We start from the raw sequence: 27,064 nt of genomic DNA on the forward strand, positions 1-27,064 counted from the left end.
TTGCCCTGGTGTTCAAGTCTGAGCAGGTGTACTGTGGACCCTCCCTGTTTCCTCCTCTGGCTTGGGAGGGAGCCCAGGTAGGGCAGGCAGGGTGGGTCAGCCCTTGTGAGTGCAGGGTGGGAGGAGAGCAGGAGGCAGGAGGGCCCAATAAAACAGGGCTAAATCTTCCCGCCTTCCTGCCTTTACCCAGGCGGTGCCCTCATCTCCTGGCAAACAGCAGGGCAAGATGATAGTTCAAGGTTGGCGTCAGGAGACCCAAGCTCTGGTTCTGGCTCTGACACTCACTCCATGTGCACCCTTGACTCTGGGCAGTTTCCTTATCTACACAATGTGTGGTGGTGGTAATGGGGGATCAAAATCCTCTGGGATTTTTAGTTAACACATTATTTATTAAGAACCTACTATATGCCAGGCACTGGAGACATAGCATGTGCAAAAGCAGATTCAGGCCCTGCTTTCATGGGTCTTAGAGTCTAGTAGGAAGAGATTCCAAAATCAAATCTTCACTGAAACTAATGTAAAATGTCAACTGTTAACCAGTGTTTTAAAGGCCTGCAGAACTAAAGGAGCCCAGGATGGTGGGAGTGGGGGGAGAGGGAATGGGTTGACAGTCTGAGGGGCAGCAAGGAAGGATGCGGTGAAGATATGGTTTACTAGATGAATGTCCGCTGGCAGGGGACAGCACCCTGTTGTGAGATGGTTCACCCAAGAAACTGGGAGGAGGCCAGTGGGCCTGGGGAAGCATGCAGGAGGCTGGCCATTTGAAGACATTGTGGGCCACGGTAAGAGAAGTCATTGAAGTTTTTTTTTTTTGCAGTACGCGGGCCTCTCACTGTTGTGGCCTCTCCCGTTGTGGAGCACAGGCTCCGGACGCACAGGCTCAGCGGCCATGGCTCACGAGCCCAGCCGCTCCGCGGCATGTGGGATCTTCCTGGACCGGGGCACGAACCCGTATCCCCTGCATCGGCAGGCGGACTCTCAACCACTGTGCCACCAGGGAAGCCCAGTTTTGGGTTTTTTTTGGGGGGGGGGGTTGGGGGGAATTAGGGAGTGAGGGGATACTTAGAGAGAGAGAGAGAGGGTTACATTTGGAATATGGGTCAACGTATCTTCTAAGGAAAAGATTTTTTTAAAAGCCACTCCCTCTGAGGAGCCTTCCCGGATTTCTCCACCTTTGACCTATGGCATCCCTCCCTCTCTGGCCTGCAGCCCGGCATGACAAACTCAAGCCTCCAGGGCAGCCAGACCTGGGCTTTGTCTTCCTGCACTGAATTGCACTGTGACTTCAAACGAGGTCCTCTGCCTTCCCAGGCCTCAGTTTCCCCAGCTGTGCCGAAGCAGGTTGTCTCGAAGGAAGGACCCGCCCAGTGCTAGCGCAACGTGATTCGCTCTGGCAGGAGCGGTGGGCTGCCCGCATTGCTGCGCAGGCATCGGACTGTCGGCTGGGGCACCGTCACCAGGCTACGGGCGCTTTCCTCCCGGGCAGGGGGCAGCGGGCGAGGATCGCGGCGCCAGACGTTGCGCAGGAAAGTGAGGGCGCGACCCCCTGCTCGAGCGGGCACCGCGCGGCCCCGCCCCCGCAGCCAGCTGCCCTGCGGCAGCCGGGGCCCGAGCTCCGCCCTCCTCCTCCCGCCGGCCTCTCTCCCTCCTCCCGCCTCCCTTCCTCGCTCGCTCGCTCCCTCCCCCCCCCCCGGCCGGCTCGGCGCTGACTCCGCCGCACGCTGCAGCCGCGGCTGGAAGATGGCGGGGAACGACTGCGGCGCGCTGCTGGACGAAGAGCTCTCTTCCTTCTTCCTCAACTATCTCGCCGACACGCAGGTACGGCCAGCAGGGGCCACGGGCCCGGAGCCAGGGCTGCTGAGCTGCGGGGGCTGCCGCCGCAGCCGCGGAGGCCGGGAGGCAGCGGTGGGCGTGTTGGGGGCATCGGGGGTTCCAGGCTGCAGAGCCCCGCTTCCGTGCACCCTGCGATGCGCTTCGTTATGGGGACTGGGAGCTGGAGGTCCCCCCGCGCGTGCCGGAGCGTTGGGGGCGCTACGGCCGCTGGGGAGGGTCTAGCCTTCGTTGCTTGGAGTCCGGCCCCCACGCCCGCAGAGCTGGGGGGTTCCACGCTTCCTTGGGGAGGTTGAGCCCCGCCAAGGTGTGGGGGACCCTTACGCTGGCTCTGGGTGCGGGAGGCGCGCCCTCAGGCTCCCGGCACTTGCTGCCGTACTTTCACGTGGACTTGTGGCCCGGGTACAGGCGCTTGCCCCGGTCCCCGGAGTCCCCTGATCCTCCAGTCTCGGATACCCCGCGTTCTGCTGCTCCCCCCCCCCCCACAAGGCTCCCCCAAAGCGCCAGCAGCGCGGAGTTTCCTGCCAGTTGCCCGCTGAAGGCATAGGGGTCTGCGGGGCACGTGGACATGCGGGCGGGGATAAAACCTTCCTGGTTTCGCTATCCGGCGGAGCCCCCGGGGGGATAAGCACGGCAGGATGGGGGCGGAGGACTGTCTGGGGATGCCTGGGTCCCCCTGCGGCGCGCGGCCCCGGTGCGCGCTCGGCGATGCTGGGGGAAGGGAAGGCGAGGCGGCGTCCCGGGCTCTGGCGGCGCCTGGGAGCCCCACCGGAGACACGCGCGTGACAGGAGAGGGTGCCCTGGTGTGCCGGGAGTTGGGGGGGGGCGAGGAAGCTGGTGACTTGGAGACAGGGGCGGGGAGGGTTGCTGCTGGGATAAGCTGCACCGAAAATGCCAGCACAAGGCGTGCGCGCCCCCCACCCCTTCCCCAGTTTTCCCCACCCCATGCCTGTTGCAAGCACAAAGTTTGGCCCCATAGTTAGGGCTTTTTCTCCGGCCGCCCCGCTGCCGGTAGCAGGGCGGCTGGGGATGCGGCGGAGCCGAGAATGAGACCCCGGATGCGGGCGCATGCCTGTGCTCCGAGAGGGGCCGCTGGGCGCTCCCGGGCGCGGCTCGCTAGGGCCGGTTTGGTACCTGGAGTCGGAGCGCCGTTGCCGGCTTGTTTTGCATAACACTGGAAGGGAGGGGGAAGTGGGGGGGGCGGGATGTGGGAGGGGAGAGAGGGAAACTTTGCTTCTTGTTATAACTGCCTGTCTTTGGGCGGCAGCAGCTGTCATGGGACCGGGTGGGCGGGGAGAGGCTTGCTAGCTGACTTCTTGCCTTGAGATGCGACTTGGAGGGGACGCAGCAGCCGAGACGTTCAGCTCTGGCGGACTCTGGGTGGCGAGTCCTGGCTGGCTGCTGGAACCGAGCGGCGTGGCGGGGTGTCGCCGAGAGGAAGCCCGCCACGCGCAGGAGAAGGCCGGTCCTCGCCCGCTGCGGACGTTCATGCGTCAGGGAGCCGCGGGGCCTCGTGGTCGGTGGCGGGCCCGCTTGGGTGGGTTCCGGGCAGGGGCCGAAGCGGCTGGTGGCGTGTGATCGCGCTTCTCCGGGCCGGGGGAAGAGTGTGATGAACGGTCTGCGCGCGCGGGGGTGTGTGTTTGTGTGCACACGCCGCGCGCGCCGGGCTCGTACCTTTACCTCTGACGAAACTGCAGTGTAGCTCCCGCGGCGGTCACCGGGCGCAGTCACTCGCCCCGCTCCCATGTCTGCTCCGAAGGCCGATCCCAGCCCTGGCACCACCACGGCGCCCCCAGCCCCGCAGCCGACAGCCTGGGGCCAGGGGGACTGGATGCGGGGTGGACCGAGTTGCCACTAGGAAAGTTCTGCCCTCGGCCCTCTTACTTGTCTGGGGGTGACTCCAAACCTCTCCCTAAGACGCGAATGAAGGAGGCCTGAAAGTGCCAGAGATTTGTTCAGAGACCCATAGCAAGAACTTGTCCGTTTTGGGTTTAACTCCATCTTCTGTGTTCTTTGGCTCACCAATAATTTTTTGCCCTTTTAGCCGTCCGGAGTGCCTACCCGGCAGGGATATTTCACCTAAGGAAACTTGAAAATTGGGTAATCAGGTATCAGCAGAAGCAGTGCTGTGAAAGTTAATCCGGGACGTTTTGCTTTTTTTATTTAACCACGTGATAGGCTGAGGCTCTTCTGGTGATCTTTGCCGGCCCAACTTGGGAAATGTAATTGATAGGGGGAGCTTTGCAGCCGCCCCTAGAAGGCTCATAGAGCCAGCCGGAAGAGGACCTGGGCGGGTCATCGCGTGCCTCATTTTACAGTTGGGGATAGAGGCTGTGAGGGCTGAGCGGCTGGTACAGGACCACGCAGCCAGTGGGTGACAGAGCCATCCAGGGCTCCTGACTCCAGGTCCTGTGTGTTACCTCGAAATAGCACTGGACTTGGAGTCAGAAGGCCTGAGTGGAGTCGCCTTCCCCACTCTCTGGCTGGGTGACCCCGGAGCAAGCCATTTTAACTCTCTGAGCCTCCTTTCCTCCATCTGTCAAATGGGGTTGGTGGCACCGCAAGAGAAGGCCCTCGGTTGCTTGCGGTGAGCACTGTTTGCATGTGAGATGTCTGTTGTTCCTGCAACTTCCCCTCCTCCCCCCAGACCCTCCCTGGCCCTCCCCTCCTCCCCTCCCCCTTTGGAAGAGGTGGGGAGAGTGAGTAAAAGTAATTTATCAGCTTTATCCCAAAGACTTGTCTTTGGTGGCTAACCCAGGGTTAGATAGAGGGAGGGCTCCTGTTTAGGAGACTTAACTTTTACCCATTCAGGGCAAAGTTCAGAAATTCGGTAGACCAAGGATTGTGAAAGTTTTTTGGAAAGGTTTGGGGCATGTTCCCAAAGGACTTTGGGTTGGCTTCCCTTTGTTCAGGCTGTGCCCCTTGCCTGCAGTGCCCTCACCCACCATTCCTGCATGGCCTTCTGCTCTAGTAGGCCTCCCCAACCCGGCTTGCCCTGCTTTCTCTAGCCTCTGGTTTTCTTAGTCTGTGTTATACAACCAAGCACTTTGTGTGTGCGTTCTGTCCCAGTAAGATTCTGGAACTAGAGTTGTGCCTTTCATCTCTTTGTGCCCCGTGGCACCTGTCACCATGCTGAGCTCCTTTGCTCAGCTCTTGGCTAGGCACAGGAATTACAGACGAGGGAAGCTCTCAGGCTGGCTGGGGAGACAGCTGGGCAGAGTATGGAAGAGAGGAATGCAGAGGGCTGCAGCTGTGGGCAATGACTTAGGCTCCAAAGGCCACACAGTAAGCCCACACTAAGTATGGGTTGTTCGAAGTCACTTGGGGCATCAATCATAGATGCCCAAAATGTCAGAGTTGGCAGGAACTTTATTTTTATTTATTTATTTAAAAAATTCTTTGAATTTTATTTATTTTTTATACAGCAGGTTCTTAGTACTTATCTATTTTATGCATATTAGTGTATATATATCAATCCCAATCTCCCAATTCATCCCACCACCACCGCCCCAGAGGTGGCAGGAACTTTAAATCATTAAGTCCAACCTGTTATCGTTTAAAAATATTTAATTATAGAATTGTTGGGAAATACTGGCATGCATAAAGAAAAAAATTGAAAATATGTAATCTTACCGAAACATAACCACTCTTAATTTTTATATATATTTTCTGACTTTTTCCTATTGATTCCTATGGATTATATCTTTTGTACAAAAATGGAGCCATTCTTTACATACTAATTGTAACTTGGAATCTCACTGTTGAACCTTGCTTTTTTTTTGTCCTCCAAACAATATGCTGTCGCTGTCTTTCACATCAACAAGTATTCTACTTAATGCCTTAATGGTTATATAATATTAAGGGTTGAACCATCATGCATTTAATCAATCCTTTATTGTTAGTCACTTAAGTAGCTTATAATTTTTTTTTTTTTTTTTTTTTTTTTCTTTCTGCGGTATGCGGGCCTCTCACTCTTGTGGCCTCTCCCGTTGCGGAGCACAGGCTCCGGATGCGCAGGCCCAGCGGCCATAGCTCACGGGCCCAGCCGCTCCGCGGCATATGGGATCCTCCCAGACCGGGGCACGAACCCGTATCCCCTGCATCGGCAGGCGGACTCTCAACCACTGCGCCACCAGGGAGGCCCTATAATTTTTTTTTTTTGCTCTTGTAAGCCATGCTGAAATGAATATCTTTGCATAGGTCTTTTCTTCATTTGAATTCCTAGAAATGAAATTACTCTGTCAAAGGAACTATGCAGGCGTTTGGTAAACACATTTCTGGATTGCCTTCTAGAAAGATTGTGCTAATTTCACACCAGCATTGTGTGGGAATGCCTGGTTCCTCATAACCCGATAACTCTTGGCATTTTAATTGTTTTTCATTTTTACCAGTCTGTTCATCAATAAATTTTGTCACCTTATTGTTTTAATGTGCATTTCTTTGCTGACTTGTGGTGCTGAACCTTTTCCCCATATGATTATGGGCCATTTGTGGTTCTGTTCTGTGAAATGTTGTGTTGGTGAACTTGGCCCATTTTTCAGTTGGTATTCTATCTCCTCATTGTTCCAAGACTGGATCCGAGCACCAGAAGGGGCTCATGCCACATGGAAAATTGGGGAAAATGGATTGACTAATGTTGACTTGCTAAGTCTGGAATATTGCTGCCTCCACAGCCCCTGAAGCCAGGGTTAACTTCTTTTCCAAGTCAGGGTTCTGGCCATCTATAGGGGCAGGTTGAAGTGAATCCTTTGCTGGGTGCCTTTACCTACTCTTCACCTGTCTGAGACCCAGGGGAGTAACTTTTTCACCTGAGCCCAGAAGGGGACACGTTTGCTGGATTTGTTTACCAGAGGCCCAGGGTTCACTTTCACTGGGGCTTCCTGGCTGGTGCTAATGATCAGGATGCCTGTGAAACCCAGGAAAGGCAATGGCCCAGCAACTGGGCCCTGGGGGCTTATATTTCCCCTTCACCCTAGGGTCCTCCTCTCCCCAGCTAGTGCAGGCCAGCCAGAAGCTTCATCATTGCCAAAAAAAGGTGAGTCACCCTTTTTTTTTTTCTGTCTCTGGAACAATAGAAGGAATACTGGTTTGAGTCAGAAGCAGCCTTGCAAATGGGAGCTTGGATTTGGGCTGAGAAGTGAGTCCCTAATACGAGCACTGCAGTATTAATGGCTATCTCCTATGACGATGATGCATTATCGTCATCATCCATGCAATTTATTGAGCATCCTCTATGTGCTATGTGCTCTGCTGAGCCTTCTATTTGCATTATTACATTTCATTCTCATAAAGATTCTACAAAGTGTAGGTGCTATTATTCCCATTTTACAGATGAGGCATTTACAGTTTCAGAAAACTCACTGACTTGCTGAAGACGCTCTACCTACATTACCTTGGAATAAGTGGAAGAGCCAGGATCAGTGGGCAAGGTCCCTTAGACCTCTCGACTCCAAGTTCCATGAAGACAGGGACTACTCTCCTTCTGTTCATAGTTCTGTTCTGTTCATAGCACCTTGAGCAAATGAAGGCCAATTGTAGAGAGAGAAGGCAGAACTCATAAGTCCGTCTGCTTCTCTAGGCCTCTGTTCCTCAGTCTATGAAATGGGGATATTAGGCCCTGACTCTCAGGTTTGGGAATTAAATAATCGAATGTATATAAAATGAACATCCAGCTGCTGTTCACAAAACTTGGAATCTTTCTCTCTCTGAAACACTTTAGAAGGGCAAGAGCAAGGATGGAACTAACTCCTGCCCAGGCAATCTTTTCTCTGTAGGAAAGGGAAGCATAGTTCTTGTGATATAAGGGTGGAGGGAACCCAAATAAAGTCATTTAGAAGAGAATGAGTAGTGTTGTTTACTGTCTCTCCTCTTCCAACATAGTTGAATGCCTCACATATGTCCTGTGGACACTCAGCTGATGAGGAATCAATTGGATTGGACTGACCTTTCTGTTCCTCTCTCCGACTCTGCTCTAGGTCCTTGTCCATTGACAACTGGATTCCTGCATTTACTACCAAACAGATCTTTGCCACACCAGACTTTGCCCTCTCCTACTTGTCCTCAGCCTTGATGGCAGATCAGTCCTCCTAGAGTACATGTCTGATGTCACTCCCTTGCTCACACATCACCCATGGCTCCCCAGTACTTTTAACTTAAAGGCCAAAGTTTAGCTTCATGTGCAAGGGCCTTCAGTTTCTTGAAGTTGGAGAGTTAGGCCCCTGACTTCATCCTGAGTTGTCTGCTTTCCCTTTGGGATCCTGGTCCGCCCCAGGCTATGTCATGAATCTTCTTCCAGGAAACGTTGGCTCATGCAGCTGTTTTCTGTCTCCTCTGTCTCCATTTCCACTATTTCCATTATTTATCCTGCAAGATTCAGCTCCCATGCCATCATTTTGGTGATGCCTTCTCACCTCCAGGCACCACTACTCCATCCCATGTGTGGCAGGGAGCACTCTGAAGCCTAGCTGGGTTTGAGTCCTGGTTCTGTGATTTACTAGCCGTGAGACCTTTGGTAGGTCACGTGACTTCTCTGAACTTAACATTTCCTCATGTGTAAAGGTAACTGATAAATAGTACTTCCCTGATAAAGCTGTTTTGAGAAGTCAATGAGAATCAAAGGACAAAGTGGATTTAAAGCACCTCACACAATGCGTGGCATAGAAGCACCCAATAATAGATGCATCTCTTCTAACATAGGTCTTGTTAAGCGTTTAGGAAATCACTCCAGATTGTTAAGCTCTATGAGGGCAAGGCTTTTTGTTCACTTCATTGACCATTTTTTCCCACAATGAATAGACAAGTGCCTGGAACACAGTTCAGGATCCTCACTGAGTGAACAAATGAGCTAGACTATGAGCCTCTTCAGAGCATGTGTTCCTGAGAAGAGACAGACTAATAAAACGCTTGTGGAATGACCTGAAAGGTCCTCTCCAGGCCTCCAACCCCACCATTTTAATGTATTCATAGCTTACCCGCATTTCAAGCCCCAGGTCACACCTGACCGCTCTGGAAGGCATGTGAAGCACACTGTACTGCCCCTTTCACTGAGGTGGAGGGTGCTACTTACTATCTACTGGTGCCTGTGTGCTTTTTTTGGGGGGGGGGCTGCTTGGCATGCATGATCTTAGCTCCCTGACCAGGATCAAGCTCGTGCCCCCTGCAGTGGGAACTCGGAGAGTTCTAACCACTGAACCACCCGGGAAGTCCCTGCCTGCATGTATGCGTTTAACCCTACAACTAGGATGACAGCTCAGGGAGGGCAAGAAAAAATAATTTTTATCCTGGTCTAGCATTGTGGTTACCCATTAAGCAGACGAGTTTTTGACCATTAAGCAGACGAGTTTTTGAGCAGAAGAATATTCTGTGTGATTAGGTGTCAGGTTCTCTGCAAAGAACTTTGTATTTTAAACATTTTACGATGGAAAATGTCGAACATACACAGCAGAAGCCAGTGGTGGGAAGGGAATAGGGAATCTCCATGCCCCCGACACCCAGATTCAGCCATTTTGGACCAGGGGCCACTCTTGTTCATCCATCCACAGAACACATGTCATCTATGGCTGTTTCAGTGTGTATCTGTGAAGAGACTTGAGTACTGTTGCATGGGTTTCTTCTAGTAATGGTGAGGTTGCTTCTGTTTCTCCTGTTTTGTAAGTGATGAAATTGAGACACAGGGGTTAAGTCATTCAGGGTCTTGGAGCTAGTTGAGTGTCTAACCTGGGATTTGAACGTTGGTCCTTGAGCAGCTCCCTCTCCTCAGCTTGGGAGGGATCTTAGAGTGCATCAGATCTACCCCTGCCTTTCTCAGAAGATGGGACACTGGGGCACAGGAGAAGAAGCCATCTTGCTGGAGGAAGCTCAGGTCTCTGACTCTCTGACTAGTTCTTCTCCAGTATCAGGACTTGAGGGGAGGGTGGGTCTTGGCTCTCAGAGACGGACAGGGTGATAGTCCTTGGAGAGACACTGCTGCCCAGGGTGGCTGGGCTGTGTGGTGGCTGTAGGACCCTGGGGTGCAGTCCACCACCACCCTGGGCAGGCTGCACATTCTTCCTGTTCTCACTGTTCCTAAACCCCAGAGGCCTCACCCACTTCCCTTGCAGTTGACCTTGGTTTTCTCATTAGATGCTGAGGACCATCCCTTGAGGGAGACAGGGTTGCTGGGTTAGGAGTTGACAGAGCTGAGAGGAGGGGCCTGACCTGAAGTTACATAGCTAGGCCATGGTGGCAGCAAGACTCCTGGGCTCCCCGCCCTGCTCTTTCCTTAGGGAAGAGCCTGAGTTGCAGCTGAGGTCTTGAGTAGGAGACGAGACTTTTACAAGTCATTGGCAAAGTCATTGATTAATTATCCCCAAAGGCCTGTAATTACTGCTCAGTCTTTTAGGAAAGAAAACAAATGTTTTCTCTAATTATTTGTTTCAGTGGCTGAGAGGGCTTTGAATCCTAGGATTGTACTATGCTTGGGGCAAGCCCTGTGGCCTTTGGCACAAAATTTCTTTGTGCCTCAGCCTTTTTATCTAGGAAAGAGGACTGATAGTAGCAGATACCTTAAGGGGTTTTAGGAAAGGCTACTTGAGATGATGCCTGTAAAGTGTTTCGAAATGCCCAATAAATGGGAGCCATTGTTAATAATAAAAACAGGCAAATATAATTCAGATCTTTTTGTTTTTTTGCGGAGCACAGGCTCCGGACGTGCAGGCTCAGCGGCCATGGCTCATGGGCCTAGCCCCTCTGCGGCATGTGGGATCTTCCCGGACCAGGGCACGAACCCGTGTCCCCTGAATCGGCAGGCGGACTCTCAACCACTGCGCCACCAGGGAAGCCCATAATTCAGATCTTGTTACTTATCTTCTCACTGAACTCTTGGTCCTTGATCCTGTCTTAGCCTTGAGGTTCCTAGTATTATGATTTCCTTTCCCCTGTACTTCTGGGGGGACTGAAGAGGAATCCCATCCAGCCTTAGCCAGGTGTTCCAACGCGACTTTTAGGAAAGTAAATCCAGTTAGATGCTGCTTGAAGAGAGGAGAAGAAGTATCAGATAGTGATTAAGAACTCTGGGCTTTGGAGTTTAACTGCCAAGGGTTTAAATCAGCATTCTACCATTTACTAGCTCTGTGACCTTGAGCAAGTGTCTTAACCTCTCTGACCCCAGTTGCCTCATGCAAAATTGGGGATAATTATAGTATGTTCTTAGGATAACTGCAGAAGATAAATATGCCTGCCACATTGCCTGACATATAGGAAGCACCCAATAAATGGTAGCCTCTGTGAAGATGACAATGGTAATTATGTAAATACACCAAGGTAAACTTGAGCTTCCAGGGAGTTGGGAGTGCCTTAGAGACCATCTTGCTCAATGCCCTTACCTTGAAGTAAAGAAACAGACAGGGAGCAGACCAGGGAAAGCCTTCAGATCACCCAGCAGAGGCAGGACAGGACCCCTGGCTGCTGTCTGCTTGGCCAGGGCTGGCTCTGCATAGCAGGGACTCAGCTGTCTGGGACCCACTGTCTGGGAACTCAGCCGGGAGAGCCCTGCTTGGCTGAGATTGATGCTCCCCGGCAGCTCTGCCGCCGTGTTTTTTCCTTGTGCTTGCCTGGCAGAACAGAGTCATTTAGCAGAGGGAGAGCGAGGAGACGTTAGAAACCAGGCCCTGAGCAGTTGCAGCAGCCGGCCCACGAGTGGCTCCCTGATGTTGCCATGGCAAACAGCCTTGGCAACGTGGCTGCTTGAGCCTTTATTTCTGGTCTCAGGCTCCTCTCAGAGAAGTGTGGTACCCAGGACACTGGGGAAGGCCCTGACCTGGTTCTTTGGCACGGAGGATGGCCCAGCCTCCATGCTGCTAGTAACCCCAGGCCCCAGCAGCCCCTGCTCAAAACATCTGCAGGCCCACCCTCAATGACCTGCAGAATCAAGCTCCTTGGTATGGCATTCGGGGCCTCAGATGCCTACCCATTTATCCATCATTCCATCCATCCATCCATCCATCCATCCGTCCGTCCGTCCGTCCGTCCGTCCATCCACTCATCCGGTACTATTGATCATGCAACAGTGTACCCATTGCCGTAAGAGTAGAACAATATATTATTTGTAATGTGGATCCTGGTGTTAGGTGTTCCTAGGCCACCCTCCTCTTCAACCATATCCTTCAACCGTGACGGTGATGACAACAGTTAACAACTGCTAGCCCTTTCAAGCAACAGCATTTAATCTCAGAGGAACCCCATGAAGTGGTCCCCGCTGTTACCCCCATCTTACATTTGGGTAGACTGAGGCTGACTCCCCAGTTGGAGGTGCTGGCACTGTTCTGCAGTTCCTTCCCTATACCTGGTAACCACTAGGGCCCCTACCCTGAGGTATCTGTGGCCCCTCCCAGTCTCCAACAGCATCCTTCAAGGCCAGCTTGAGTGCTGCCTCCCCTAATCCTGCTCTGAGAAGTGCCCCCTTTTCGCTCTGTGATCCCACAGTCTATGGCAGACGTTTGCATGTCCTGCCTTCACTCCGTATTCTGTCACCCTGATTCGTTTATATCTGCCCCTCAGCCACTCCAAAACAAAACACGCAGGGAAACTGGCTATAAGGGAGAGCTTTGAATGTCCTGGTGAGAAGTCAGCAAAGGTTTTTTGTTAGTAGTAGTATTTATAACAGTAACCATAGAAAATAGGTAACATTTAATGACCACTTACTATGTGCCAAGTACTAAGCTAGGACCTTCAGGTACATTGTCAGGTAAAGGAGTCTCAGCTACCTGGTGAGGTTGGTCCTATGACAAACCAGAAAACTAAGGGTATAAGAAGTTCAGTGACTCACCCCCAATCACCCAGACAAGTAGTGGAAAGGCTGGGATTTGAGCCTAGGTCTGCCTGGCTTCAGAACACATGGTCTTAACCACTGCACTGTGACTAATCTGGCTGAGAATATAGAAAAGACTGGAATGGGGGTGATGGACAGCAGGAAGGAGGCATCTAAACTTGCCCTCAGCCGGGGGGCTCAATGGAAGTGAGTGGATGTGGGAGAGAAGTGACGGAGAGTACAGGGGGCTCAGAGTGGCATCCCTATAACTGACATGGTGGGGGGGGGTGGCAGAAGAGAATTTGCTTTGGGGGAAGATTTGTATGGGGAGTAGATATCTATTTATTCTGGGCCCACTGTGTGCCAGGTTCGCCCCCATCCCTGGCCTTCCCTGGAGCTTGTTAAATGCAAAACTCTGGTCCCAGCCTGTGATAACCTTTGTGTATGTGTTTATTCTCTGCTGTTCTCTCTTCTGTAACCAGTCAGGGCCAGAGCTCCCTAAGGAGAGGGGTCTCGTCAGGCTGGTTCAGCATCAAATCCCCCAGTGCCTGGACAGTGGCTGGCACACTGTAGGCCCCCAATAAAATATTTGTTGAATGACTAAATGAATGAACAAATGCTGTTTGATCTTTCAGGAAAGTCACCAGTCATTTGCCTGGCCCCAGAAGCTCCTTCTCTGTGCTTGGAGCTAGAATGTGTGGGTGAGGGGTGTGTGTGGGGATTGCACTGGTCCCCACAAGGGCCCTACTGCCGTCATCTCCAAGATAAGCCTTGCACACAAAGGAATCAAAGGCAAACATTTTTTTGGAGACTCCAGAAACCCCTATCAGAACGCACCTCCAGTGGGCAGGTCTTTGTGGAATGTTAAACCACAGGTTAGGAATCCAGTCTGTTACAGGGCGTTGCTCTGGCCCAATTCAGGAGGGGCTCAAAGCTTTAGGAGTCTCTCGCTATCTACAGGGAGGGATTTGGTCAAATGTCCCTATGCCTTCCAGGGAGATTGAAACCAACACCCTACACTGGGCCTCATGTCCATTGCCCAGCCGCTTTTTCCAGAGGGACTGGGCAAGCTAGCCTCCACTATGGAGGAAGCAAGTGGGGAGGGAATCCAGGGAGGTAAAGTGGGGGAGGGATCACTTAGGGACCAAGGACTGTACTCTCCAGCCCAAAAGGATTAGCTCTAAGCCATATGCATCATTCCTTGCTCAGGATCCCCTCAAGACTCAGTCTGTTCCACAGAAGATCACTCCTTACCCTTCCTGCCTAGGGCCAATTCACTGTTCCTTTACACACAGTTCTTACAAGCTTGGCAGTCTTGTCCATGCCTCAGGACATTAGAAGCAGCAAACCAGTTTTGTTAGCATGTGTCCGTGCAAGCGTTTGGTTCCACCAGAGACAGAAACACGTGGACTCAGCACTGAAAACCACTTGGGGCCTTTTAGTGAAGGGGCGAGGAGGCCCCTTGTTCTTTTTTTTTTAATTACCACTATTTATGGGTAATTTAATGATTTTTTAATTATAAATTTATTTTTATTTTTGGCTGTGTTGGGTCTTCGTCGTGCACGGGCTCTCTCTAGTTGCGGCGAGCTGGGGCTACTCTTCGTTGCGGTGTGTGGGCTTCTCGTTGCTGTGGCTTCTCTTGTTGCGGAGCACAGGCTCTAGGTGTGCGAGCTTCAGTAGTTGTGGCACACGGGCTCTAGTTGTGGCTCGCGGGCTCAGTAGTTGTGGCGCACGGGCTTAGTTGCTCCGCAGCGTGTGGGATCTTCCCGCACCAGGGCTCAAACCCATGTCCCCTGCATTGGCAGGTGGATTCTTAACCACTGCGCCACCAGGGAAGCCCAGGCCCCTTGTTCTAAATACATGACTGTACAAACGTACAAAGCTAATGCATGGTAGAGACAGTGTGTCATCCCTGAGGAAAGGTATATTCTGATCAGTGTTCTCTGTTCAAGGGAGTAAGAAAGTGAAATGTATTTTGGTGTTACCGTCTAAAATAGGAAGTCTGTCAAAAGCAGGAAAAGTTTCAAAGTTATCTGTTGATATAAACTCTGCTTATTGTGAGCACACATTATTTCTCGATAATGCCAGATGAAGAAGGAGTTAGTCTAGCCATAAAAGTTTCTTTGAAAGTTGGTGCCGTCTCCTCTGGTGAGATGTTGTCTTTTGGGTTTCCAAGGCTGCATGGAGTAGTAGAAAGAGCCTGTGACAAACGCTGCATGGCTTCAAGAAACTGTGTAAACTCCTGATGAATGAGAGCAGACTGTCTGGTTTAGATCTTAGCTTTATGACTATTAGCTGTGTGACCCAAGGAGTTAGCCTCTCTGTGCTCTAGTTAGCCAGCTCCCAAATGGGAATAATAATAGCTTCTACCTGCCAGAGTTGGTAGAACTAATCAGCAGTTCTGAGCCATGAGTGCATATCAGAATCATCAGTGTAGTTTTAAAAAAATAATAATTATACGTCTGAAGCCATCCCAGACTTACTGAATGAGGATCTTTGAGAGCAAGCCCTTAAGCGTCTATGTTTTTAGAAAGCTCCCTGTCATAGCACCCCTGCTTTGGGCCTGAACAATCAGATACTATTTGTAGAGTGTCTGGAATTAACTCTGTTGTCTCGCCTCCCTTCTCTGTCCTTCCTGCCTTAGTCCAGAGCACAGGATACAAATGATGGAGAAGCAGATAGAAGGCCCCTATATGATGCCTGTGTAAAGCAGGGCGGCTTCCTTGTCTGGCATTTCTATTTGATCTTCACGTCAATCTCCGTGTCATGGGCAAGAGGAGAGCAGATTTCCCATTTTACAGAGCGGGAAGTGGAGCCCCCAGAGGGTGATTTGACAGGATCCTGCAGTGAATCAGTTTTCAGATATTTGTCTTCATCCCTCTGTCTGTCCTCCAGCCTCAGGGCCTGCCCCGCCCCAACACACACACACACACACACACACACACACACACACACACACACACACACACACACACACACACACACACACACACACACACACACACACACACACACACACACACACACACACACACACACACACACACACACACACACACACACACACACACACACACACACACACACACACACACACACACACACACACACACACACACACACACACACACACACACACACACACACACCGGGCAACTCAGGAGGTGGGGATTGTGATGACTTTAAGAGGGGGGTGGGTTGGAAGAGGAAGAAAGGAGGGAGCCCAAGGGAATGCAGGTTATCTACAGACCCTTAAAGATCAGCAGGTGCAGGTTGTCATGTCAGGACATATGGTGGTTTAGAGCTAGAACCCACTTCTTCTGATGCCCTGTGAGTTGTCCTCCCAGCTATATTTCTGCTTCTATGGAGAGGACAGGGTTTGGCTCCAGTGATAATAGGAGTAATCTTCCAGCTAGTGTAGTGAGGCCTTTGCACATGCTGTTCCCTCTGCCGGGAATGCTCTTTCCAGGCATAACCATGGCTTGCTGCCCCCTCACCTCCTCCAGATCTGCTGAGACGTTCCTCCTAGAGAAGCCTTCCCTCCTAGAGAAGCCTTCCCGATCCTCCTGCTCTGGCCACTTTCTATCACAGTACCATGTTCTCGTTTCTTTAAGGCATTTAAGTATCCCAGATACTTTCTTATTTATTAATTTGTACCTCATTGATTGCCTGTTGCCCCTGTGGGAAAGGAAGCTCCACCAGGACTGGACATTGCCTATCTGGTTCCCACTGTACCCCCAGAAGCTAGCCTAGAGCCTGAGGCATGGTTGGCATTCACTGAATATTTCTTGAATGAATGAATTCAAATTTTTTTTTTTTTTTTGCGGTACGTGGGCCTCTCACTGCTGTGCCCTCTCCCGTTGCGGAGCACAGGCTCCGGACGCGCAGGCTCAGCGGCCATGGCTTACGGGCCCAGCTGCTCCGCGGCATGTGGGATCCTCCCAGACCGGGGAACGAACCCTGCGTCCCCTGCGTCGGCAGGCGGACTCCCAACCACTGCACCACCAGGGAAGCCCGGAATTCAATTTTTTTTGAGCCCTTAATCTGTACTGGTCACTGTGCTGAGTTCACTTAACTCTCTCAACAACCCCAGGAGATAGAGCCCCAATCTTCAGATGAGGGGCGTGAGGCTTAGAGGGTGAGTGTGGGCTGGGGGAATAGCTCCTCTGCTGACCAAGCCAGGCACAGGCCCCCAGGGGCCCGGCAGTGCCCTGCCCCCAAGGAGTCATGCTTCAGTGCCCCAGTGACCTCACACTACTTGCTCCCTAGGGTTGGGCAGCAGCTCCTCCCTATCTTGTGGGTGTCACCTGCCAGCAGCACCCAGGCCTCGAGCACTTGCTCTTTGTCCTGGTGGCCAAGGGAGTGGCTGCCTGGCTTGCGCTTTGTGGACCAGCCCCCAGCAGGAATGTGGCAATCTCCCACCTCTGGGGGTGGTCTCAGGCTAGACACTGCAGCAGGCGAGCCTAGAGGACAATGATGGTATCTTACCGGAAGCTTCTCTCCCTAGAGACAAAGTAGGACCAGATTAGTGGATCAAGTCAAGGGGAGAGCAGAGTGGGCTAGAGGATGAGGTCAAAGGCATGAGAGGGAGGAGGGAGATGTAGAATCCACTCCAGAATGAGAAGAAATACTTTGTTCAGGTGACCGCACAGTTAATTTTCAAGGATTCAGTTGTGGGACAAGCAGAGGTGGAACGGTATCAGCTGGTTCCAGTGAGGGACTCAGCCTGGGGTCTGGATTTTGAGGGTCAGTGGAAGACAGCTAGAATAGTGGTTATGACTAGAGCTCTGAATTGGGGTCTGAGTCCAGAATCTGTCATTTAGCAGCTGAATGGCTTAGGGCATGTTACTTAATCTGCCTCAGTTTTCTCACCTGTGAAATGGGATAATAGTAAGTATATCAATGAGTGGTTGAAATGATATAATGTCTGAAGAACTTAGCGCAGTGCCTGGGGGTGGTTATTCTCCTTAACAGTGACAATCAGTGACTGGCTGGTTTGATGACAGATGGGTGACAAAAACTGGTGGACCTCATGAGGTACAGAATCATGGCTTATCAGTTGATACCTCTTCCTTTCCCTATCCATGCAGCAATCACTCCCTCTGCGCAGGAAGCTAGGATTGCAGATTTGGACAAGCCCTGCTTCCCATCTTGGGAAAATCAGATCCGCAGGTGGACGTGAGGGTGACCGGGGCAGAGGGAGTATCCAGGCAGCTTGTGTAGCAGAAAGAGTAGTGTTGAGGGATGAACTGGCTGACTCAGTGGGGAAGGGCATCTTAGGGAGAGGCCAGCCTGTCATAAGGCCCAGCACGTCCTGTGGCTGTTGAATGAGCAGTGAGTGACAGAGGTGCAGTGGGGGGCGAGCATGAGTTCCTTCCCCATCAGTGGAGGGTTTGAGCTGGCTGGATGACTCCTGTGAGGGGGAAGAACATACAGGATGAACTAAGTGTCTAGAAGAATCACAAGTAGGAGCACCAAGATTTCCAGCCCTAGAAACTAACAGGAGGCTGCTCTGAAGGAGTGGGGAGGTCATGGGTGGGGAGGTGACTAGGTTTTCCCCGAGCCTCATAGGCAGGATGGAGTGAGTGGTGTCACCCTGTGGTCTGTGCAGCCCCAGGTGTGGAGTGGAGGCACAAGGCTGGGGGGCACAGCTTCTCACCTGTAGCCCTGACCGAGGTCCTTTCGCCCAATGAAGCGGCAACCTCCATCACGGTGAGGTGGGACCTCGCACAACCACTGGGTACTTGATGGACAAGGAGAAGGCTAGTAGCTTTACAGAGGAAGCCTTCAGTAAATTTAATGATGATAGTGATAATTATTGCCATAATAATAATTATTATTACTCGTCTCACCTCTACTATTATCTCTTTTGGCATATCACTGTACAATTCTCATAGCATTTCACATCCAGATTTCACAACCTCGTGACGATTTTCATTTCCGTTTTATAGACAAAGAACTTGAGGCCCAGAGATATGGAAACGTCTTACCCAATAAGGTCCTTGTTGCAGGTACTTGAGAGGAATGTGGGATTTGTGGCCCCCAAGTCTGCAAGGTCGAGAAGGGATGGTGTTTGAAAGGGCCCTTGTCTAGGGCCCTTTGATGTCTGTGCCTTGTCTAGACTGAGCTCCCAAGATTATCTCGAATTCTCCTTGGAGCAATGATCCCCAGTCTTTATGGAGTTGCAGCAGCCTTCCACTGTGTGATTTTGCAATAGCTGCAACTCCCCCCCAAAAGTGTAATTTCCATCGATTCCTCTAAGTTTGAGGTAGGGAAGAGAAAATCTTGTTTAGAGAACTTTGTAGCTGCCCTGGAGATTAGAGTGCCACCGTGAGAGTGTTGTACCTGGCGGTCTGGAAGAAGGCCTCGGTTCAGGTCCTGCCTGTCCCTGTTTGCTGTGTAACCCTGGACAAGTCTGGCCCCCTCTCTGGGCTTGAGTTTCGCCATCTCTGCCGTGCTGTGACTTATTCTTTTTCTGTCGCAGGGGCTGTCTTGTTTTGTAAATTCTGTTTGAGGCAGAACTGCCAGGTACTGGATAGAGAGGGAGAAGGTTGGTTACTGGAGACGCCTGGAGCTGGGAGATGGTCACATCTCAGATGGGCAACATGATTTCCCTCCATCCAGCGGGCAAAGCCAGTGACAGGTCCTTAACTCCCCGGGTGTGTCCCCTTTGCTGGTGACAGGTGCTGACTTTTCTTTGAACTGCAAGTTGGGAGAAATTTGTCATGGGATCATGTGCCTTAAACGTGTGGGTTTGGAAAGAGGAGAAGGTGGAGGAGGAACTCCAGGCAAGAGAATCCCCAGTTTCCAACCTCCCCAGTGAATCACGGAACATTTGGATAAGTCACTCATGGGGGTGGAAAGATTGGGTGAAAATCAGGAACTTTGGGCCAGATTTTTTTAAAGGAGCAAATTATTCAAAATCCTCCACTGATAGATTATATCGAAAATTGATTTCTTTTTTTTCCACAGGACTGTTTTATCTATCTTGAATCATTCTTTTATCTGTAAAACTTCCTTTTAGCTTTCCTCTCTGTTTTCGTTAAAAAATATTTTAAGAAGGGAGGGAAGGTGTCAGTGAATTCTGAGGTACCCCGGGGGTCTGCACACTTGGCTGTGGGTGCTCTTTGAGGCTCAGGATGGCCATTCTTGGGCACCTGGTCTCTGGTGCCTTTCATGCTTAGATCCTGCTGGCTCAACCACGAGGTCTGCAATTATTTAAAGAAAGCTCACAGCAAGTGGAAAAAGAGCGACCACACTTACCGTACCATGTGGCCAACAGGCAATTCAACACCAGAGCTACCCAACTCCCTCCAGCCCTCACCAGCTGCCGGATTCTTTTGCATTTTGCAGCCGGGTGGATTAGGTGACGGAGGGACTGACAGGCAGGTCCATGTGCGCTTGCTGGGTGTGCGCAGGCAGCCTGGCCCTGCTTCAGCCTGGAAGATGACATCTGCCTGCATCCAGGGGAGGCTCTGCTCTGAGCCTTACAGAACAAGTTAATTGAAAAGCAGTTTTGTTGGGTAATAGAGGAAGCTAAAAATGATGGAATTTAAAACAAATTTTATATCTCTGTAACTCAGACATTTGTCTAATTGATCCATAATTCACCGTTAATCCCAAGGTGTTTTGGAGAAATACTTACTGCCTTAAAATTTTTTTCTTCACTTTATATTTTCATTGGTTTTTCAACAAATGTATCTGTTGTTAAATTAATATTTAAAACATTTTAAATAAAAATTTTAAAATATTAAAGCATTTCCAACGTTAGGAGCTAACTTGTCAGACAAAGTAAGGTTACCTCCATCCTGTAATCTCTTACCCTCCAGAAACAACCACTCTTAGCAGTTTGGTGTATTTAAATGCCTTTCAACTGAATATATCATTCTCTGTTTTACTTTTATATATACATTGTATTTTCTTGTTATTAATATAAAAGTAGCAGGTGTTAATTTATTGAAATTTAAGGGACTAGAAATAGGCAAAGGGAAAAAAAAATCCCACACCCAGAAACAACAAGTCAAAAGCAGTGCTTTTTTTTTTTTTTTTTGGCCTGTTCCACCTCCAACCAAACTTCCCTCCTTGGGCTCACTTCTACCTTCTGGTCCTTTATGGACTGATTTCTGCCCGTGACCTTGCGAAACAGAGAACTTCAACTGAAGTCCTGGTTTAAATGTTGCCCACCATGTGACCTCTCTCCTTCTTCATAAAATGGGATCAATCCCTGCATTGCTGTGACAATGCATGTATCATGGATTCCAAAGCTAATTGCAAGTTTTAGAGTCACAGACAGATGTAAGGCAGTGTTATTACTTGACCAGCCTGGGCCCCCTACAGTGACCACTACTGTTTTAACTCAGGTCTCTATCAAGTTTGGACAATATCTGATCATCTCCAAGTATTTCACATGACTGATCACCATTACGCCCCAGAATTTAATCACCCCAGAGGTTTGGCTTTTATTCCACACACTGTGCATCACATCTTTTTAGATATACGTTTGTTAATATGTGCAGAGCAAGATAAACACCCGTGCTGGTAGAGAAGGTATTTAAACCCAGACTTCCTGACTTAGAATCTTTTACTCAGCCAGCCCATTTAAAGTGTTAACTGATCCACCTTGTGATTGAGGCTGCTATCGGAGCTGGCCCAAGGGGAAGAGATTTGGTGGGGGGTCATGTGGAACAGGCCCTGGGAAGATCCAGCTACCTAGCAAGTTTTCATGCTGGTTGCAACATACAGCATTGTTCAATGGGAAAGAGACAATAGACTTGCTTTTGCATTTATTTTGAAAATGTAATACATGATCCTCCTTGAAAAATTGTAAAAGTTACAAATGGGAGTCTTGTGCTCCTATCCCCACAGCAGCCCTGCTACCAATTTCTAAAATGTTCTTCCAGAGAAAAATTGTGCAACCACCATATATATGGTCTAACTTTTTTTTTTTTTTTTTTTTTTATTTATTTATTTGCGCCAGGTCTTAGTTGCGGCATGCTTGTGGGATCTAGTTCCCTGACCAGGGATTGAACCCAGGCCCCCTGCATTGGGAGCTCAAAGCCTTAAGCCCTGTGCCACCAGGGAAGTCCCTGGTCTAACTTTTGCCTCAATTTTTTGCTCAAATGGTAGCCAGCTAAGATCATTGCCCTGCAACTTGCTTTTTTTTTTTTTTTTTTTTTTTTTGCGGTATGCGGGCCTCTCACTGTTGTGGCCTCTCCCGTTGCGGAGCACAGGCTCTGGACGCACAGGCCCAGTGGCCGTGGCTCACGGGCCCAACTGCTCTGCGGCATGTGGGATCCTCCCGGACCGGGGCGCGAACCCGTATCCCCTGCATCGGCAGGCGGACTCTCAACCACTGCGCCACCAGGGAAGCCCCAGCAACTTGCTTTTTTTCCACTTAATATTATGTCTTAAAGATGATTTCATATCAGTATATAAAGAAAGATCTGCTTCATTTTTTGGCTTGACTGTAGTTTTCTTAACCAGTTTTCTATTGGACATTTAGGTTATTCCTAATTTAGTGCTGCTACTAGTCTGTAGTGAACATTTTTGTATGAGCGTCATTTTGCACATGTGTGAATGGATATGTAGGATAAATACTGCCAAGTGGAATTGCCCAGTTAAAGGGTGTATGCATTTAAAATTTTGGTGAATGTTACCACATTCCCCTTCACGAACTTACATCAGTTTTGCCTTCCCACAGAAATGAATAGGAAATGCTTGTTCCCTAACACAGCCTGGTGTTAAACTTTTTTGATCTTTGTTAATCTGCGGTCTCGTTGAAGTTTTCATTTGCAGTCTTTCTCTCATGGTTAAGAGTCACTTGTGTTTCCTTTCCAATGAACTGCCTATTGTGTTGCTGATTCTTTTTCTATATGGGTGTGCTTGTTTTCCCTCCACTTTCCCTTACAGTACCCTGGGACCTTCTTGGGCTCCACCCTCCTCTCTGGCACCCCAGCTGAGGGAGAAAGCCCAGTGGACTAGAGTGAGGATTCACATCCTGGTCCTGATACCTACCTGCTGTGTGACTTGACTAAGTCGCTTAAGTCACTCTTTCCCACTCTGTAAGGTGAGGATGTTAGTTCAGCAGCAGGGTTGTTGGATAGATGAGATAATCAATATAAAAAGTGTTTTATAAACTGTAGAAAGCTGTACAAACATAATACCACATTAATATTTACTTAGTTTCAGATGGGTGAAAAGATTTTAGATCCTTAAAACTTGAGAGCCGTGTCATCTGGTTAAATAGGGGTTAAATAGGTGGGGAAAGTGAGGCCCAGAGAGCGTAGAGCGGCCAGGGTCCTGCCTCAGAGGCTGGTCTGACGGGGAATGGGGTCCTGAGTTGTCTTGCTACAGTAGGAGCCACAGGTTATGAGCCGTTTCTTCGAGAGCATCCTGATTTTTATAGTAAATTATTCTAATTTCCACGACAGCCTCTCCCTTTCAGGGGAATGCTCTGTTGAACCCCAAGAGCCTGTGGTTCAGAGCTGAGAGGTATCTAGGTTGGAATCCCAGTTCTGCCAGGCGTTAGCTGCAGACGCCACACTAGGTGACTTCACCCTTTGGGGCCATGATTGCCTTCTCTGTGTAGCATAGAGGGCTGTTGAAAGGATTACTGAGACCACAATGGTAGAGCCCTGCCCATCTGGCTTGGTAGATGGTGTCATTATTACTGTTTGGCTTTGCAGGTGTGGCGGCCCAGTAGTCAGGGAGCTGGGGGTCTGACGTCTGACACCTTGGGTTCAAGGCTTTGCTCTGCCCTCCCTTGCTGGTTGGCCATCTTACTTCACCTCTCTGAGGAAGTAATAGGAGTCCTGGCTATGTAGGGTGGATTTGAAGAATCAATGGACTTTGTATATAAAATGCTTACTGTGTAGGAGGCACTGAATAATAAGTTATTTAAAAAATACTTACTGATGTGCTTATTATGTGCCGGCACTGGTGCAGGCTTTGGGATTTAGCAGAAAGAAGCAGGGTCCCTGGCCTTGGGAAGCTTACATCCTAGTTTATTGTGGTCTTGGTCATAGTAAGGGCTGCGTAGTCTGGCCGTAGTTAGGTCCTGATGTGGATTGTGCTTGGGCTAGAACCCCTAAGACACGCATTCTGAGGGGATTTGGGGATTTTTCCCACTCCTGTAGACTCTGTAGGTCACTTCCTGTGAGACGTTCTTTTTCCATAACCTCAGAGAATTTGACTCAGCCTGCCTTCCCATTTCCCCCAACGAGGGGGTTGGCTTATCTGGTGACCTGTGAGTGGAGGGGATCAGAGCTTCCTTGACTGAAGCCGCAGCCCTAAGGTCCAGTGCCTTGTCTGACGTCCCACTGAGGTGGGATCTGGCTTCCTGACCCCTGGGCCTGGGTCTCCCTGGATCATTCATTGTTCTGTCGGCCTCAGGGAGTTTCCATCTCACTCCACCTATATATATATATATATATATTATTTTGTGTGTGTGTGTGGTACGCGGGCCTCTCACTGTTGTGGTCTCTCCCCGTTGCTCCGGACGCGCAGGCTCAGCGGCCACGGCTCACGGGCCCAGCCGCTCCACGGCATGCGGGATCTTCCCGGACCGGGGCACGAACCCGTGTTCCCTGCATCGGCAGGCGGACTGTCAACCACTGCGCCACCAGGGAAGCCCTCTCCACCTATATTTAATGTCCATTTCCTGTGCTTGGACGAGGGCATGTAGCAGTGAGCTTAGACCCCAGTGCTGACCGTGGGGAACTGACATAGGGAAGCAGAAAATCAACATGACTTCAGCCCAGGGTAAACCCTCAGAAGAGAATAAATGAGACACCCACTTGTGATGGGGTCTTGTGATGGGGGCTGTGAGCTGCATCAGAGAGGGTGGTCCGGAAGGTACCCCCTCTGAGATGATATTCACACAGAGGAAGCAACCTTTTGGGGAGGAGTTGTTTTAGGTAGTGGGGAACAACAAGGGCAAAGGCCTCCAGCAGCTGGGTTTGTCGCTCTTCACAAGATACACCCAGCACTTGTGCAGCCAGGATCCCAGGGGAGGCTGCATAGAGACCTGGTGTTGGAGCAGCTTTTCAGAGCAGGTGATGTAATAGTCATAAATCAGAGCGGCCCCGCCCGAGGGCATCCGCCGGGGAGAGCTGAGCGCACAGATATATTGTAGACCATCACGTAAGCTACAGTATTTCTTTGAAATGAGTAAAATCCACAGAGCCTTTGTAAGTTACAGAATCGAGGCCTTCTCTAATTCAGAGTAGCTCTGGCAGGCTGTCCCTAACAGATGAGGGCTTCCTCACTGGCTCTCCATCAAATGGCGTCAGCGTCCTCAGGCACCCTCGACGCAAAGTCAATTTCCACTCTTGGATCTGCGCTTTAACGCCCGGCTGCTCCCAGTGCTGCAGAGTCGAGGTCAGTGGGGCTAATTGGGTTGCTTAATAAGAGGGGGCTTCTTAGAATTGGAATAGCTGGGCCCAGGGCAGGGTCACAGTGCAGAGAAACCAGCAGGGCTAGTCTAGGGGGCTAAGGCAGGAGGAGGAAGGGAGGCCCAGCCAGAGGGACCTGCAGGTCACAGAGCTGGAGTGACACAGATTAATGTAGAGGCCTTGGACCCCCATGGACCCCGCTGCCCTAGGAGGGAGTCTTGTTGCCCCAGGAGTTTGCGTGCTAGAAAAAGACCAGGTGGGCAGCTTGGGGCATTTTTTGGTCTTGATTAATCTCTCCTAGCAACAGCCTGGGGGGTGGAAAACTTTTCTCCTTCCACCCCCTTTATACCATGACCCTTGCCCCCCGCATCCCACACATAGTAATGTCTGTGGTCAGGGCCAGCTGGTCTTGGGGACAGGTCTACCGTGTGATGGCCATGTGAGGCTACAGCTCACGTTGGTAAGGTTATACACTCAGCCAAGTCATGTCCCACTGTGGAGTGGATTCTGGCTGGCTAACCCTGCCCTTGGGACAAATCCAGCCTCTACCTTGTTCTAGGTCAGAATTCACTTATTCATCCATTCACTCATTCACCTCATCCATCATCCATCCTTTCACTTACCCATTTATTCAACAAAGGCTTACTGAGCCGTAGTGTATGCGAGGCTCTTTGTTGGGTGCTAGGGGCACAAGCGCAACAGGACAGACTGTCCCCACTCTCTTCAAGCATAGAGTCCTCTGACAAGAGGACGAAGTAGACCCATGCATTGCATGCATCATGATTAGGATTGTGTTTATCATTGAAGCTGTCAGTTACTGTTGTGAGATGGACCTCAAAAGACAAGTACCTGGAGCTGGCTGGGGGATCTGAATCCAGGTGGGATCTCCCGTGTGGTCATGTGCTGGGCCAGGTGCCACCTTGTAGGAGCAGGGGTCCTGTCTGGAGCTCATTGTCTCTGGGATTCAAAGACGTCTACAGGCCAGTTCTGTCCATGTGCTTGAGCCTTCCTTCAAGGCTCCAAGGTATGCTGTTTCTCTTCCGTGGGGTCGTATCTTGCTTTTTATTTTAATTCAACAAATATTTAAATAATTATAAATATTTAGAATTATTTTTCACATTTTACTTCCAGTATAAAGCAGTTATAATTAATTAAAGATTTGAACATTAATTTTGTACATCCGCAATTCCTCTGGTTCACATAAGATTAACTTCTGCTTTGTTTTGAAGTATAAAACAAAAATTTATTAAAATTTTAATTACAAAAGAATTAAATCTTTATTGAAGAAAATTAAAGAAATAGGTACATCTTCCAAAAGGAAATAAAAACCACCCATAATTTCACTGTCTAGAAGTGACCACCATGAATGCTTCTCTTTTTTTCTTCCCATAAACATTTTTCCATGAAAGAAAGATCAGATCATATTGTCTTTGTGACTTTTTCACTTAGCATTCTATTGGATGATATATCTTTATTAAGGTCTCATTCATCTTTATTAAGGTTTATAGAAGGTCTTTTCCCTGGCCTTAACTTTTTTAACTCACTGTTTTGATGCCAGCAGGGTAATGCTCCTCATGGATGGAGCTAGAGATTCTACTTTGCAGTTTGTTGAGGAGAGCCAGTTATGCTTTACTCATGACCTCAGGCAGGTAATTGACTCCTGTTCACCTCTTGTACCTGCCTCTTGGAGTGGATGTGCAGGGTGAATGAGCAGATGGGCTTGGTGCTTGAAGAATGCCATACCCATAGCTGCCACCACGGAGCAGGAAGTAAGGGAGGGGATACCACCATTCCTGATTCAGTGGCCAGGAGCTGGAGACTCTGAGACTTAAGTCTCCTGCCTTAAGTGGCTGCTGACTGGAGTTGAACTTCAGCAGCATGTAAAGGAAAAAGTTGGGCTGCTGGGCTGCTCCCTGGGCACACGTGGGCCGGTTCAGAGAGGGGGCTGTCACCCCTCCCTTTGTCCTCACAAACCAGAGGAAGTGCATTTGGTTAAGAATGACCCACATCCAGTCACCAGGCATGCTTCCAGCAGCAGCGAGGGCCAGCTGCAGGG

The 27,064-nt window shown here is 50.1% G+C and overlaps 1 protein-coding gene across 3 annotated transcripts in view; it reads left to right on the forward strand.

The window, feature by feature from the left end:
• The first annotated feature begins 1,624 nt into the window (after positions 1 to 1,624).
• The window catches only part of PPARGC1B (PPARG coactivator 1 beta), a 115,025-nt gene continuing 89,585 nt past the window's right edge, over positions 1,625 to 27,064 (forward strand). For 2 of the 3 annotated variants that reach the window (XR_014015761.1, XM_081233304.1), the window contains exon 1: positions 1,710 to 1,818. Coding sequence is in view for 2 of the 3 variants with exons in the window: in XM_081233304.1 (XP_081089430.1) it covers positions 1,741 to 1,818 (78 nt within the window). In the remaining variant the exon portion in view is untranslated. Of the gene's footprint in view, positions 1,819 to 27,064 lie in introns of all 3 variants that reach the window. The other variant, XM_081233305.1, reaches the window with a different exon arrangement.

Source organism: Mesoplodon bidens (assembly GCF_964165515.1).
Source record: "Mesoplodon bidens genome assembly, chromosome: 4".
NCBI classification, from domain to species: Eukaryota; Metazoa; Chordata; class Mammalia; order Artiodactyla; family Ziphiidae; genus Mesoplodon; species Mesoplodon bidens.